This window comes from Hydra vulgaris, chromosome 07 (genome assembly GCF_038396675.1).
Source record: "Hydra vulgaris chromosome 07, alternate assembly HydraT2T_AEP".
NCBI classification, from domain to species: Eukaryota; Metazoa; Cnidaria; class Hydrozoa; order Anthoathecata; family Hydridae; genus Hydra; species Hydra vulgaris.
The window spans coordinates 28,170,001-28,186,073 of NC_088926.1; the positions used below are offsets into that span (position 1 = coordinate 28,170,001).

At 27.7% G+C, this 16,073-nt stretch overlaps 1 protein-coding gene across 3 annotated transcripts in view; it reads right to left on the reverse strand.

Annotated features, from left to right (window-relative positions):
* The window catches only part of LOC136082389 (uncharacterized), a 381,697-nt gene that overhangs the window by 20,843 nt on the left and 344,781 nt on the right, over positions 1-16,073 (reverse strand). For all 3 annotated transcript variants that reach the window (XM_065801560.1, XM_065801559.1, XM_065801561.1), the window contains 2 exons: positions 13,269-13,419; positions 1,288-1,511 (listed from right to left, as the gene is read on the reverse strand). In XM_065801560.1, the coding sequence (XP_065657632.1) occupies positions 1,288-1,511; positions 13,269-13,419 (375 nt within the window). The remainder of the gene's footprint in view (positions 1-1,287; positions 1,512-13,268; positions 13,420-16,073) is intronic.

Below are 16,073 nucleotides of genomic sequence, written 5' to 3' on the forward strand. Positions count from 1 at the left end.
TAATATTGTCTTACCAAAGATTGAAAATCAATGAATGAAATCAATCAATCATTGAGGAATGGTATGAGAGACGCTTTAGTTTAGCAGAAGTGGTTGGTTTACTTTCAGTTAACTAAGTTAAACTCATAGAGGGTAATCAAAGACAAACAAGGTTTACTTATGTGATTTATGGAGACTCAAAATATGCTTTTAAAAGTGTTTCTCTTGAAACAGAAAAAAAATTTATGAGGCACGGAAAAAAAAGAAACATAAGCTCCAACAAAAGAAACTGTTTTATAGCTTTAAACTACGAGGCTGTTATTGTGTAGAAAAAAGTCTTGCAAATTCTTAAACCTTTTTTTTAACTTCATTCACCACCCCAAGGCTAAGAGGGCCGCTATAGTGGAGAAGGCTTTAACTTCCAATTAAAAAACTTGAGGTACAAAGCCATTTTGCAGAGAAACAAGTTGAGCATGGCAATATGAGAGACATGTTGGGGATCGAACTCAGAACATTCTTGCTTATGAAGCAAGTGCTCTACCACACTCTACATTATATTGCAAATGGGTGTCTGCAATTTTATTCCACTCTGCCCACATGCACTACAATGGCTTGTCACATTGATAACAAGAAATCAACAATAATTCTTTATAATTGCTGTTTTATTATCAACCTACAGCTCTTTAAAAAAAGAAGCTCTATTCTGATTATGAGTAAGATATAGCTTTTAGTTTTGGTAATTAGTTTATATTGCATTGATGGGTTAGAACAAGTCTAGCTTTATCTAGAAGTGAGATAATTGGAAATTTAAAATTAAATTTTCTAAAACATGGGAGCCATAATAAATAAATTCAACCTTTTTTTTTTAAAAAAAAAAAAAAATTGTAATCACTTTTTCAAAATTTTTGGATTATAAATGAGTTAAATTTTTTTATTAATAAGTAATTAAGATGTTTAGAGATCTGATCATTGTTTAAAAAAATTTCAACCTTTTAACCATTTTTAAAAAATCTAATGCCTTTAAAGGCTATCTTGGTTTCATCAAACCTGCTTCTTTTTTAATCACTGATATTTCATCATTATAAATGAAAGATGCAACAGATTTTTTATTCTTTTCCGTTTTCATATGTTGCTCAGACAAAGTAGTTTTGTAAAAAATGCAATTAACTCATCAGACACAATATTATAATAAACATATAACAACAAAATTAGAAAGTAAAAACTATGATTAAACAAATAACCAACGTACAAACATTATAAAAACAATTATATTCACAAAAATAAAAGCAAATTAAAAAGCACTATAACCTTTTAGAAATTTAACGGCAACATTAATGCAAAAATCTTCTTTGGTATCCAACAAAACAGTTCGAGTTTGATTGCCATAACAAGTTTTAGCAACAATATTTGAATCAATGTTTGCTATAAAAACATTACCAAATGCCCCCTCTCCAATTTTTTTGTCGATATTTATTGTATTTGGATTAATCTCCCATTTGTCTGCTGACTTTTTCTCACATTCCAGGTATTTTCTATAAAAAAAACATTTTTGTTACAAATGTAATTTTGTATGTTTTAGATTTTTTAATTTGTAAATATACTTTCGAAATAATTAAAATAGAAAATTAAAAAGGCAGAGTCGTTCACAAAATACTTTCTTAACTGAAGCCAGGTTGTTAACTTTCACAGCATCCTTTTAAACAAAACCCCTATTACAGGTGTTCTACAATGATCCAAGATGCATTAGTATTTTTTCTAATGATTGTTGTTATTAATTTTATTATTATTTGTGTTATCCTTGTTATTATTGTTTTGATTACTAGTTTTAGTCTTATTATTAATTCTATTACGGTTTTTATTGAGTACTGTTATAATAATAATATTTTTATTACTCATAATGTTATTAACTCCAGCAAGGTGTACTTAAGATTAGTTCATGTATTGTTTCAGAAGTATATATTGATTAATTGAAAAAAGTTGTATTCATCAATTGTATAGTTTTTCCAAAAACGAGTTTTTTCTGAATTAACTCTTTACCATAAATTGAATCAAAAAAAATACTTATTGAATCTAGATTAAAAAAAAAAATTGTTATAATTCATACAATCAAATATAATAAAAGACTTTTTTAACAATTTTAATTAAGACTGATATGTTAATTTTTTTTGTTTTTTATTTATAAAGTAGAAATAACTTTATGGAGTGAAATTGGAAATGCGATTGACCACGACTGTTAAGATGATCAGATGATTTTTTTAACATTTTAGTAATGCGCTGAAAAAAGAAGCGCTAGCTAAACTTAAATTAAGAAGAAAAATTAAAAAAAAAAAAGAAAAAATGAAACAACTCCTTACGATACAGAAAATATAAAAGCATTAAAAAAATACTCAACAAATTCAAACTCGAAGCGAAAATTACTTTTTGTTACGTTTTTTTATCACGTTTAGATAAACAAATTTAAAACTTTTAAAACCTATTATTAAAGTCATGCAAAACATTACATTAACAAAACATTACACTAACAAAAGTTATAAATTACTTCTAATGATCATTTAATGAATAAACAAATTTTATTTAAATTATTAAAAAGTGTTATATATATTATTTTTAAATTGAATAAACATTTATTTTTTCAAAAAAGTTTTTCAAAAAAAAAATTTTTTTAAGAAATAACAGTAGTCTATTTAAAATAGTTATTTTCAATTGAATTAAACCTTTTGTCAAAATCATTCGATTTCAACGTAAGATTTAATTTAACTTAATCATAATTTAAAGTAACATAAAAATTTACCTTTCAAAAGATTTTTAGAAAGACATGGAAAAATAGTTCTAAACATTCAAATTTATTGTAAAAAATACATGCCTACATAAAAATTATTTAAATCTATATTAAAATTGCTTCAGAAACGTTTAACGTTGTTTCATTAGTTACTAGCCTTTGAAAGAGCGCGTTCTCAGAATGCACGCGGTCATTGGAGAAAGATCTTTTAAGCGAATTAAATCTCTTTTCCTTTTGGAAAATAATTAATATTTATTAGTGCAGAAATATTACATAAAGAATCATATTAAGATAAATAATCATCGTTAAGATCATATTATAATTGAAGTAAGTATAGAAAATAGTTATATACAACATTTATATTATGTAGAAATTAGAAAGGTCACTCCTTTTAATTTTTTAAATCGTTTACATTTTTTGTTTTAATTTTTCTTTTTGGCGTTATTTTTTTAGCAGTTTTTATTACTTTATTTTTTAGAAGGAAAATAAGAATATGGATGAGGCCTAATTCTTTTTATGCAACAAAAAAGTTATACTTCTACTATTTCCATAAAATTAGTTATTACTACTTTGAAATTTCTGTTATGCTATTAACTATTTTTGTTCTTGTTTAGAGTGTATATAAAAATGAATTAAAATTTTGAGCCAACACTAACATGGCGTGCCACATGTTATTGTATGTAAAGGTTAAATTTTTTTATGAGAATTACAGTTCTTATAAAAAAAAAAAATTCTAGGTGAAGAGTATTGTTTGTACATATATATTTTGTTTACTTTGAATTTTTTTAAATTTTGTCGCGTCTTATTTAAAATTTTTGTTAGCACATGTTTATTGTTTGCATATATGCTTTTTTGAAAACTATGTGTATGTGGTATTGTGTGCTTTATGGTTGTTTTATCAATGTCTTATTATAATAATGTAAAGTGTTTTTTTATTGTTTATGTATGTGTTATATAACTGTTTTACAAATGTGTTTAAATATGTATATAAGGTTTACATATAACCTTATATACATATTCAAACGCATTTATTGTGTTTATAGTTAATACATATGTTTATATTATGTTGTTTCCATGTTTTTAAAGTGCTGCGACTTAGTAAACATGTAAAGCAAGATTTGTCAACCTTGCCAGCACGTTACACGACAGCGTTTAGTGTCAAACTCTTACTTCTTTAGGTTGAGGGGTTTTCAAGCCTTTATTATTAATTATTCTAAAAATACATAATAATGCATTTTTATAAAATTTTGAGTAATGTTGTTACATATGTTCTGTTATATATAAATGTTATGTTACTCAAGTTATTTTTTATTTTATTTATATATTTGTTAAACACCCACTCTATATTACAAGTAAGGTAAATAAAAAGTTTCAAAAAAAATCTCTAGGATCTAGGAATTTTATTTTCAAGAACATCCTTAAAGATTATTCTTTGTTCTTTTGAGTTCCAGAACTCAACTGCACATTTTAAGATTTTAAGATCCGTTTCAGGAATTATATTTTTTAAACCAGTAATTTTTCTTTTTTCTTTGTGTTGCATTAGTTTCTCTATATTTAATTTATGACTATTGCACAGAGCCTTGACGCTATCTACAGAAGGTCGTGGACCTGATTCGTTGTTCAACTGCGACTTAAGAATATCAAATGTCATTTTATTTTTCAACAGGCGAATAAATAAGTTTATCTTATTTTGTTGCGTAATTATAGATATATCTTCAATACAAAATAGGGGATGTATATAATTTTTACTGTGTTTTGAAACGTTTAGTAGTGACTTCAGTGCAATTCTTCCTACTATATCAAGCTTTTGCAATAACATTTCTTTATGGTCGCAAAGCTCAAGACCATACGTTAGTGTTGGAACAGCTAAAGTTTTATATAACTGGACAATAGAGTTTGGGTGAACAAAACGAACTCCAGCTTGAATTAAAGACTGTATTACTGCCCGGAAATGGGATATTCGGTTATCAATGTTTAAACAATTAAGTGAGGCAATTGGTGAATATTTTGTGTCCCATATAAATCCTAGATGAGTAAGTTTATTGGCTAGTTTTATTTTTTGGTGGTTGAGTGTTATCGTGCATTTTTTAATTTGATGTGTTCCGGTGACCAAAAACTCGGTTTTGTCAGCATTCAATTTTATGCAATTTTCTTTTGTGTAAATGTTACAGATATTAATTAGCTTTTGTAGGCCAGATAGGGTGGAACTAAGAAGTATAATGTCATCAGCATATGCTTCCACACCCGTGTAGTTTCCATTTATTGATGTTCCTACGACACTTTCATTTTGTAAGGTTTCTAGTAGGTTTTGAGTGTAAAGATTGTACAAATGAGGCGAGAGAATCGATCCCTGTCTCACTCCTTGCGTTAGATAGAATGGAGTTGATTTGCAACCTAGATAAGACACAGAAGCACTACTCTCCCTGTATAATGACGATATTGTATTAACAATATACAGTGGTAATTTTTTATTATTGTACAGTTTCTCAAAAAGAATGTCCCAGTTGCAGCTGTCAAAAGCTTTTTCAGCATCAAGGGAACAGAGATAAACAGGTGAGTTGTTGTTGTTGTAGTGTTTAATTGTTTCACTAATAACAAATTCGGCGTGTAGGGTTGAGCTATTTTTGGTGAAACCGAATTGAAGAGGATGAGCTTCTTTTAGATCTGGACAGATTATTAGGATTATATATTCGATTAGTTTTGTGAAGATTGGAATGATGCTGATACCACAGTAGTTATTTGGATCAGTTAATGATTTTTTATAAGATTTAGCAAGTGGTATTATAAGTGATGTAGACATCGACTTTGGCGTTTGATCATGATTAAGAGAAAATGTGAAGAATTTTTTTAGCCATTCTATTAGGGCTTCACAACGCAAATATTTTAAATGTTCTGCAGAGATTCCAAAAGCATCTTTGGTTTTGTTTAATTTTAGGCAAGAGATAGCCGTTCTTATAATTTCATCTGATATTATTACAAAGTCAAATTTTGTACAAGGTGGAACTTGAAAACTCTTCGCGGTATGCGTTATAGATTTAGTGTTTAGCCGTTTTTCAAAACTATCGGCGAATTCTCTTGTGATTGACTCCTTGTCCTTTTTATTATTTATTGTAAATAATTTTGAGTTTGCATCAGTCTGTATATTTCTAAAAGTATTCCAGAAGTTTTTTGGATTGGTATTTTTTAACATCTCGATTTTTATGTATTTTTTGTAAAGGTTATAGTTTTGTGCTTTCTTAACAGCGTTTCGGAAATTTTTTCGTGCAATTAGGTATTGGTTAAAAATGTGCCAACTTAAATCTTTTACGAAACCCGTGTCACGCCATTTCTTAAAATGAAATGTAAGAACTTTTTTACTCCTATTTAACTCGGGAGTCCACCAAAATTTCGAATATAATGATTGTTTTTTCTCAGATAAGTGTTGGCGAAGAGCTTCAGATGCACTTTTTGTAATCAAATTATAGATTTTGATAAGTTCTTTATCGTAATTGTTATTTGTAAGGCTAAGACTTTTAATATTATTATTTACGAAATCATTATATAATTGTATAAAACGTTGATTATTCCAAGCATAATTTGGAATGCTAATTTTGTCTGTCATTTTGTGAATATTCTCTTTGAGAGATCTTCCGATGAGTTCAATTACAATTGATACTGGCAAATGATCACTCATATTCTGAGGTGAAAAGGGGGCAACAAAACAGTTGTAATACCTAAGAGAAGTGTTTTTTGAGATAGCTATGTGATCAATATATGATGCATTTGGTAGTGTATTATGTTGATATGTTATCTTAGGGCCTGAACCTTTAATTACGTCCACTAGTTCAAATTCACTCGATTTTATAAATTCTGACAGAGCCGCGGAGTAATTATTTTTTGTGGGACTTGATCTTTCTAGTAAATCGTAGATTTCGAGAGAAAAAGATTGAAAATCACCAAATACAATTACTTCGCCGACACCCTCATAATTATTAACAAGGCCTTTAATTATATCTAATTGATTTGTGTATTCATCTAATGATGTTCGATTATTCCGCGATGAAGTTAGATAAATACCAATTATAACAATGCTAGTATTATTTTTAACAAGATTTATAGCAAGAATATGATCATCTTCATATAAAATAATGACATTTTGAAACATATGTTTCCGAACCAGAAACGCATTTCCGCCAAACGGCCGACCTTGTTCGCGTTTATTTGCCTGGTGGAAGTACGAAGAGTGGGTGTTTTTGCAAATATTTTTGATTATTGAATGTTCAAGTTTTGATATCCAATGTTCGCATATAAAAGTAATATCATGGGAAGTTATCAAGGATTCAGTGTATTCAATGTTTGATTTAAGCCCATGACAATTAAAAGTGCATAATTTTAAGGGAAATTTATTTTTCTTTAATACGCTGTCGGAAGCCATTTTGGTTTAAAGAAATTTTCCTGGTTGCCGTTATTTGCTAGATTTTGGGCTAAGTTAGAACTTAAGCGCTTTTTTCGAAATGGTTTGACTATTATATTGTTATCCCATAGAGAAGGGTTAAATACTTTATTTTTTTCTGTGTTATTTATGGTAACTATATACGATCTGTTATACTCGTTTTCTTTATTTAAACATACCGAAAACGGGGTAATTCCTATTTCTGTCTCCATATAGATTTTAAAAAGCTCTTCATTAATATGGTTGCTTATGCCTCCAACAAAAATTTCAAATTTACGAACAATTCTTTCGCCAGCAATTGTTTTGTTTTCCGAAATTTTTGTGCCAAAAACGGCCTCTGAAACCCTATGTTTTTTCATTATAGGCAAATTTTGCGTTTTTTGAATTGACTTACTTTTTCTACCAACTAAAATAAACTTATCATTGTTTGTTTTTGGTGATGCTAGAATAATATCCAAATTTAAATTTTTTGTTTTTTCATTGGTGCTTGCGGTTGATTTTATTTGAGCAACGACATTTGCATACGTTTTTAATAATTGTGGTTGATTTTTATCGTGTGAAAATGTTTTATCCAAAGTTTGCTGAATTATACTATTTGTAACATCTGGAATAATTTTTTTATTTTCACTATGCGCAAAACAATCGAGTTTTAGTTTCGGCGTTTGACTCGGCTGAAGGTTAACGGGGTCTAATTCCAAATGTTTGTTTGTTATCTTTAATTTTTCAATAAGCTTATTTTGAAATATTATTTTTTCTTTTAATAGTTGGAGTTCCTCTTTTATTTCTTTAAACTCTTCTTTTCTTTCTTTGTTTTCTTTCTGTATTTCCTTTGAAATATGAATCAGCTCTTTTAATGATAAAATTAGAAATTTATCGTGTGAAGGTTGGTCGGTATTTTTTGTTGAGATGACAACTTTAATAATTTCTTTGTGAAACTGTTTTTCACATAACGTGATTGAGAATATATAAATATCGTCAAGACATAAATTCGTTTTATACCTTTTACGAAGGTTTTTTTCGACTGGGTTTACTGGGTCTAGTGTTACATTTATCTCGTTAAACTCATCGGTACAAAATGCATCCACTATTTCAGCAAATAGCCGTTCTCGAAGAGTTCGAATTAGTTTTTCCGATAATAGATTCATATTTAGTATAATTACATCTTTCGGATGCGAGCATATTTCATCAATGTTTTTTAGAAAATTATCTTCAAAGGTATTTATATCACACTTCAGATATTTATATCACACTTCATGTTATATGCATATTATATTAACTTCTAGTGTGTGCTATTGTTGTGTGTTGTTGCTGTGATGTTGTTTTTTTGTTAATTTTTGAGTTGAGACATTTGGCTTAACTTCACGTTGCTTTCTATTGTTAAAACTGATAAATAGGTAATTTCATTATTAAGGATCACTGCTTTTAATCATTCACTAAAAGTCAAGACAAATTATTTTGCCATATAGACAATTTGTATTATCTCAATTTGATTTTTTAATTTTAGCGCTGTTTACTACATGATTTTTCTATAAATATTTTGGAATCATGATGTACCAGCATAAATTATTTTGTAAAAGCTAATATGAAATAATATTTTAAAACTACTACTCTGATAAATCCCAACAGCTTTTCTCTATAAGGTACATTGATTTTCATTTTTTGTTTGTAATTTTTTTTATTTACTTATTCGTTACATTTTTTGTTTGTAATTTTTTTTATTTACTTATTCGTTACATTTTTTGTTTTAAATTTATCAGATGATGTATTTATGTGGTGTAGAAGTACAAAATATTGTAAAAGTTTTGTGATTATTTTAAAAACGTCTACTAATAATTTTTTAAAGAAATAATTTTTATGTTTGCATTAGGTTAACTACATTTTTTTTTAATTTTTCTGTGTCAGCGGTATGTTTATTATAAGAATTGCATGTTTTTATTAATTTATTTTATTATTATTTGCTAAGTCAATTTTTTTTCAAGATTATTGTATAATTAATTTTAAATGACAGTTGGTTTTATATAAAAATTATTTTTGTGCGCTATTTAGAGTAGAAAAAAATTATATAGGAAAGATCACAATCTTCAGGATTCGTTTAAGATTTTTTGTTACTACTTTCAATTATAAGTGAAGTTTAAATGAATGATATTAAGCTAGAAGTAGATATAGTTTAGAAAATGGAAATGTTAATAGGCAAGTTAATTGTCACAGAAATGAAAGAGGCTTGGCGAAATGATATTAATAATTGACAAAATGCTAAAAATGCTGCTCGGCAAGCAGCAAATAATTCAAACCCAAATGAGGAGAGCTTGGTTAGGCGAGTTGAAAATAATCGTTGGAGAAATGAAAGAGATAGACTTAGGCAAGATGAAGTTAATAATCTATAAAATACTAGAAATGCTGCTAGATACGAAAAAATGCAATGTATAGTAAGAAGTTATACTTTTCCAGATTATAATTATTTAGGAGAAATGAATTATAGTTGTCAACATTGTGGTGCTAAGAAACTTCCTAATGAAACACATTTTTTATGTTACCATAATGGAAAGGTAGTTTTGTCGCTAACCTCACCATTTCCACAAGATTTATTTAAAGGAAACTATGCAAATAGAAATTCCAATCTGAATTTTTCAAAACATGTTAGAAATTAAAATGCCTGGCTTTCTTTTGCTTCATTTAAAGTTATTGCAGTTCAACCGATGTATCATGGGTCGCCATGTTTTAGAATACGTGATCAAGTTTTTCATCGTATATGTAATCTTAGGCCAAATCAAGATGTTCCGCCAACATATTGTCAACTATGCATCTATGATCCATATGCAGCAGTAAATTTTAGAGTGCAACAACGTGGTGATGATCTTTGCTTAAATAATTTAATGTTTCGATTGCGCATGTTCAGAATATATAATTTTAAAAGCGTGGTTTACTACATGTGGATTTTTTACTTCACTTTGCAAAAAATGATAAGCTTGAACAATTTTAATCCGATTAACAACCGGATCTGGAAGTTCAGCAGATATTAAATTATTGATATCATGTGCTGCATGATATCAATAATTTAATATCTGCAGAATTTCCAGATCCGATTGTTATTCGTGATCTTTATGACTTTGTTAAAGCTTGCATGATTCGTAGTTCATGTGGCATACTGAATCCGAATTCTCCATGCATGAAAGATGGGGTGTGCAGCAAAAACCATCCTAAAGAATATAATGCTAACACAGTGGCAGTTTACAATGGTTATCCACGCTATAGACGTTGTGATAATGGTTTGGTTATCAATATTATAGGTAACGATGTAGATAAACGCTGGGTGGTACCTTACAATCCATGGTTATCCAAAAAAACAACAAGCTCACATTAATGTTGAAGCTTGCATGTCTGTTAAGGCTGTTATCTATTTGTACAAATACATATACAAGGATCACAACTGTGCCAATATTATCATAAATGAACAAATTAATCATAATGAAGTAAACACTTTTTTAGAGTGTCGTTAAATTAGTGCACCTGAAGCACTGTGGCAAATTTTCGAGTATCCAATAAGTCATATGTCATACACTATTATACTTCTTAAAGTTCATCTATCTGAAAATCAATTAATGCATTTTAGAGAAGAAACAGAACAAATGGCTTTAGATTGTGCAGCTCAACGCGGTACGCTCTTAACAGGATGGTTTAAGTTAAATACTGAAAATGAAAGAGCACATTACTATTCATATGTAGACATTCCTTATCACTTTATATTTGATGATAAACATTGCAAATAGAAGATTAGACAAAGGGGTGGTAATAAGGTGAAAGTAAGAATGTATAAAGGTAATCTAACTGGAGTATAATTTTTTCTAAAACTGTTACTTTTGCAGGCAAGAAACATAAGTTTTATATATTTTGTATGGAGAAATATGTGCCATTGATGAAGAAGCATTTAATATAAATATGGCATTTTTAAACTGATCGCGTTTTACTCATATTTTTATTAAAATAAAATTTTTTACAAGTTTAACTTTTTAATTTACTCTCTTTTTTATATATATATATATATATATTTAGCATCCATTTGACTGTTAAAATAATGAGGTCATGCTTTATATTTTGATTAAATAAAATTGCAATTATTTATAAATTTTATTTTATCCTTCTATTTATAATTTTAGAGTCGTTAATATTTAAGAGCTTTTGTGATTTTAGATTCGTTAACATTTGAGCAGTGCAAAAATTATCGCTACCAACAGCAAGGGCCTTTTTCGGAGAGGTCCTTCAATAAGTGGTGAAGTAATGGCGGTATGGATGAGCCCTCCTTTGAATGGAGGGCTCATCCATACCGGGGTGTTGGGAGACATCAAAGAAAAAACAGCAACCGAATGGTTGTAAATGTCTTTTCTCAGTGAAGATAATTATAACTTTTTTGCTGCTGCTTTTTCTAAAGAGATTTAATTTTGAAACTTTTTTTATTTTCATTTGTAATTTTTTAAAAATAATATATTATTATGTATATTTGATTTGCTTTGGTTTTTTTTAATTAAAATTTAATTTGTTTTTCACCAATTAAACTTAAATATAGTTAAATTGATTCAATACGCGATTATCATAATAGAATGATGCTACATTCTATTGTTAAAAATAATTAATTGGTGGTTAAATTAATTAAACTCACTGCTTTTAAAATTTAATATAAGCAAAGACAATATATTTAGCAATATAAATACAATTTATTTACATCTCAATTTGATTTTTTATCTTTAATGTTTATAGTTTGGCTCCTTGATGCATTTTTTATTATTATTATTTTTAATTAAAATATTTTATATTTCTTATAAGGTCTTTTAAATTAAACTAAAGTTTACTAAAAGCGAACATGAAATAATGTCATAAAACAACACCGACAAGCTGCATCATGACAGCAACTTAAGTATGACAACAGGTTACTAAAAAGCAGGTAAACTGTTTTCCAGTTTTTGGTTTTTTTTTTATGTTTACTTTTCTGTTACAATTTCTATTTTAGGTTTGTTATATGACGCATTAATGCAATAAAAAAGATCAAAGTTTACATATTTTTTTCATTTTGTTATACACATGTTTGATTGTAAATTAACTTTTTTTTGTTTCAAACTTATTTGTACTCAATTGCTTAGTTATTTATACTAAACTTAGTTATTTGTAATAAATTTATAAATTTGTGTGCATTTAACTTTTTTAAGACAGTTTTCTATTTTAAAGAAAAATGAATCAAGGGGATACCAAAAAATTAATAACTACTGCATAATATAAGTTCACTTCATATTATCTTAATAAATATTTAAAGTTTATGTTATAAAAAATATATTGCAAGAATTTAGCTTTAGTTTTTTGTCAAATGTAGTATGATAAAGTGTAATTGTTTTGTGTCAGTAAATTAAAACTTATTGTGTTGAACTTAGAAATATTGAGGATAATGGTTCTGCCTTACACTTATATGACCTATGTCAGTTGTAAATTACTCAAATAATGTAAAAAATTCGGTAAATTATTTTACCTCCTCATACTTTTTATGTTAGTTTTACAGATGATTTAATATTTTCAATTTAAAGGCGTTTTCCTAAAACGGTTTAGTTAAAGTTTCGCAACTTTAAAATGTGGAAAACAGCAACTATAAATTAATAATGTAACAGACCGACCTTAACCCGTATTACGGGTTGCTTTCTACTAGTATAACATTATTTGTTAATTAATACAAAATGTGTTTATTTTTAACAATCACCATAATTACCTTTTATTTTATTTAAAGCCATTGTGTAAATAAAAACTTTAAAAAAGATCAAAGTTGAAAATTATTCATAACGTAACAACTTTTTTTGTAGCATTTAATTGTTAAAATGTCTTAACCAGCGCAGTCAAATTGTAAAAAAAAAGCAAGTTAAAGGCGATCGCACGCTGTAACTGACCAAGTCCATTCCTGTCCAAGCCTGTGTGGATGTGTATGTCGTTCAAGATAATGTGTTGCTAAAATAACCAGCTACTGAGCTTATTTTTAAAATCAATTATACTATACAATCTAACTTCCACTTTATTTTATTATAAGCACCTTTTAAATATACTTACTCTTTTTGGTAAATATCTGTATTAAATATTGGTTGGGATTTTTTTTTCTTTTTATGAATCCAAACTGCTGTAATAACAATTATAATAACAATTAATAGGGGAATTACAATTGAGGCAACAATTGTAGAGGTTTTAGAAGCTGAAGCTGTATCTAAAAAAAGGTAATTATATGTATATATACAAATTTATATTTTAATTATATTTAAAAGAATTTAACTTACATATACATATAAATAATAATATAAATACACACACATATATATATATATATATATATATATATATATATATATATGCATGCATATATATATATATATATATATATATATATATATATATATATATATATATATATATATATATATATATATATATATATATATATATATATATATATATATATAATTATATATATATATATATATATATATATTTATATATATATATATATATATATATTATAAAATATATTATATAAATATGTATATATATATACATATATATATATATATATATATATATATATATATATATATATATATATATATATATATATATATATATATATATATATATATATAGACTAGTGGCCATTGAAATAAAGCCAGCAGCAAATTTTTGAAAAAAACACAGTTTACTCTAGCAACAAGGTCTAGCAGGCATTTATCGAATGCAATTTTAACCTTACAATACAATGAACAAAGTTCAGCCATCATCACTTGCTCCATCAACAGTAAACTTATCCCAACATTTTAAGTCTACTGTCAACTGTTTCCATGATCTTTAACTCTTTACTTTTGTTTTATAGTAAATCCCATCTTGATTGCGGCTCCTTATTGGGTGTAAATTAAATATATATACACATATATACATATGTATATATATATACACTAGTGGCCATTGAAGTAAAGCCAGCAGCAAATTTTTGAAAAAAACACATTTTACTCTAGCAACAAGGTCTAGCAGGCATATTATCAAATGCAATTTTAACCTTGCAATACACTGAACAAAGTTCTAGCTCTAACGATGAATAAAAGTCAGTAATTCACAGTATAACCTTTATTTTTAAGCACAGCAATAATTCGATCAGGCATGCTATGAACAAGTGTTCTACAGTATTCGGGTGTTATTTCTGTCGTCCACACATACTTCAAAACCTCTTTCAGGTCTTTTTCTGATGTAGGACGATGTGCACCAACTTTCCTTTTCATAAATTGCCAACAATTTTCAATCACATTTAGATCAGGTGAATTTGATGGCCAATTGGAAAGAAGTTCAATGTTGTTGTCTGAAAACCACTTTTGGAAAATCTTTGCCGTGTGACAAGGGGCTGAGTCTTGTTGCATAATTGTTGCTCCTGAGATGTTCATGTGGATTTGAAGCTTACTTCAAGAACCTCCAAGTACTTTTTGGCATTGACCTTTTCCCCTTTATCGAAGAAGTGCAGTCCACACCGACCACTTGCTGTGATGCCACCCCAGATTATGACGCTTGGTGGATGTTTGACAGTTTTGATGGTGTATTTGGGATTGAATCGCTGAGAGGCAGGACGTCTGACATAATTGTAACCAGGGCCTCGTAGCTGCTGAAAGGTACTTTCATCTGTGAACATGACTCTCTCCCACCACTCCCTTGACTTGTCTTTCATCGCACGACAAAACTTCAATCGCTGGAGGAGTTGTTGTTTCGTGATTTTCGTCTTCTAACAGTCCTAGCACTCACTTGAATACCCCTGTCACTAGCTAGGCTTGCAACGCGTGCAGAAGAAGTATGCGGACTAGACACAACAATGCTCTTCAAATAACGATCATCACGATGATTTGTTTTTCGTACTCCCTTGCAGTTGGAACGTTGTGAAACACCTCCAGATCTTAAAACATTCTCAACGGCACCTCTAGAAACCTTTAGTTTCTTTGCAATATCACGCTGAGAATAACGCTCAGCATTCATTGTTACAATTTGCTTCTTGACAAAATCATTAATATCTGGCTTTTTCCCCATTATCACACTAAAATAAGCAATAACAACATTTTAGTTTTTCAGCAAGAAATCATGAAATTTAATTAAATACTAAGCCAAACAAGTGTATAATATGCATAACATAAATAATAATGACGTCATATATAAGCAAACCGATCGGCATGACGTTGTTCTTACTTTTTTATACATATTTCATTTTACAGCAAAATCATCAAGTGGCTTTAATTCAATTGCCACTAGTGTATAAATATATATATATATATATATATATATATATATATATATATATATATATATATATATATATATATATATATATATACATATATCTACAAAGTTTTTATTTTATATTGTATTTTATCAATAAATGAAGGGTAGCGCGTTTCTGATTAGTCTGATGAAACTTTATTGATGAAACACAGTGTTAAATAAAAAAAAATTTTAAGTGCTTTTCTACTAATATACATAAATATATATATACATATATATATATATATATATATATATATATATATATATATATATATATATATATATATATATATATATATATATATATTTATATATATGTATATACAAATTAACTCTAGATTGTTTTAGAGTGCTCAATATTTAAAAAGTATATATTTTTTCAAAAACAGAGCGTTTTATACTTAAATTTAGAAAAAACAGCTTTTAATGGAACTTAAAGTTTCATGCCGATCAGCAATCATCAGCCATGAATGACATAATCAAAAATATAAAAAATAACAAAGGACGATAGAATGAGTTCTGGCGTTATAGTACAAGAAGATGTAATGGAAAACTAATCTCCACTATCCAAAA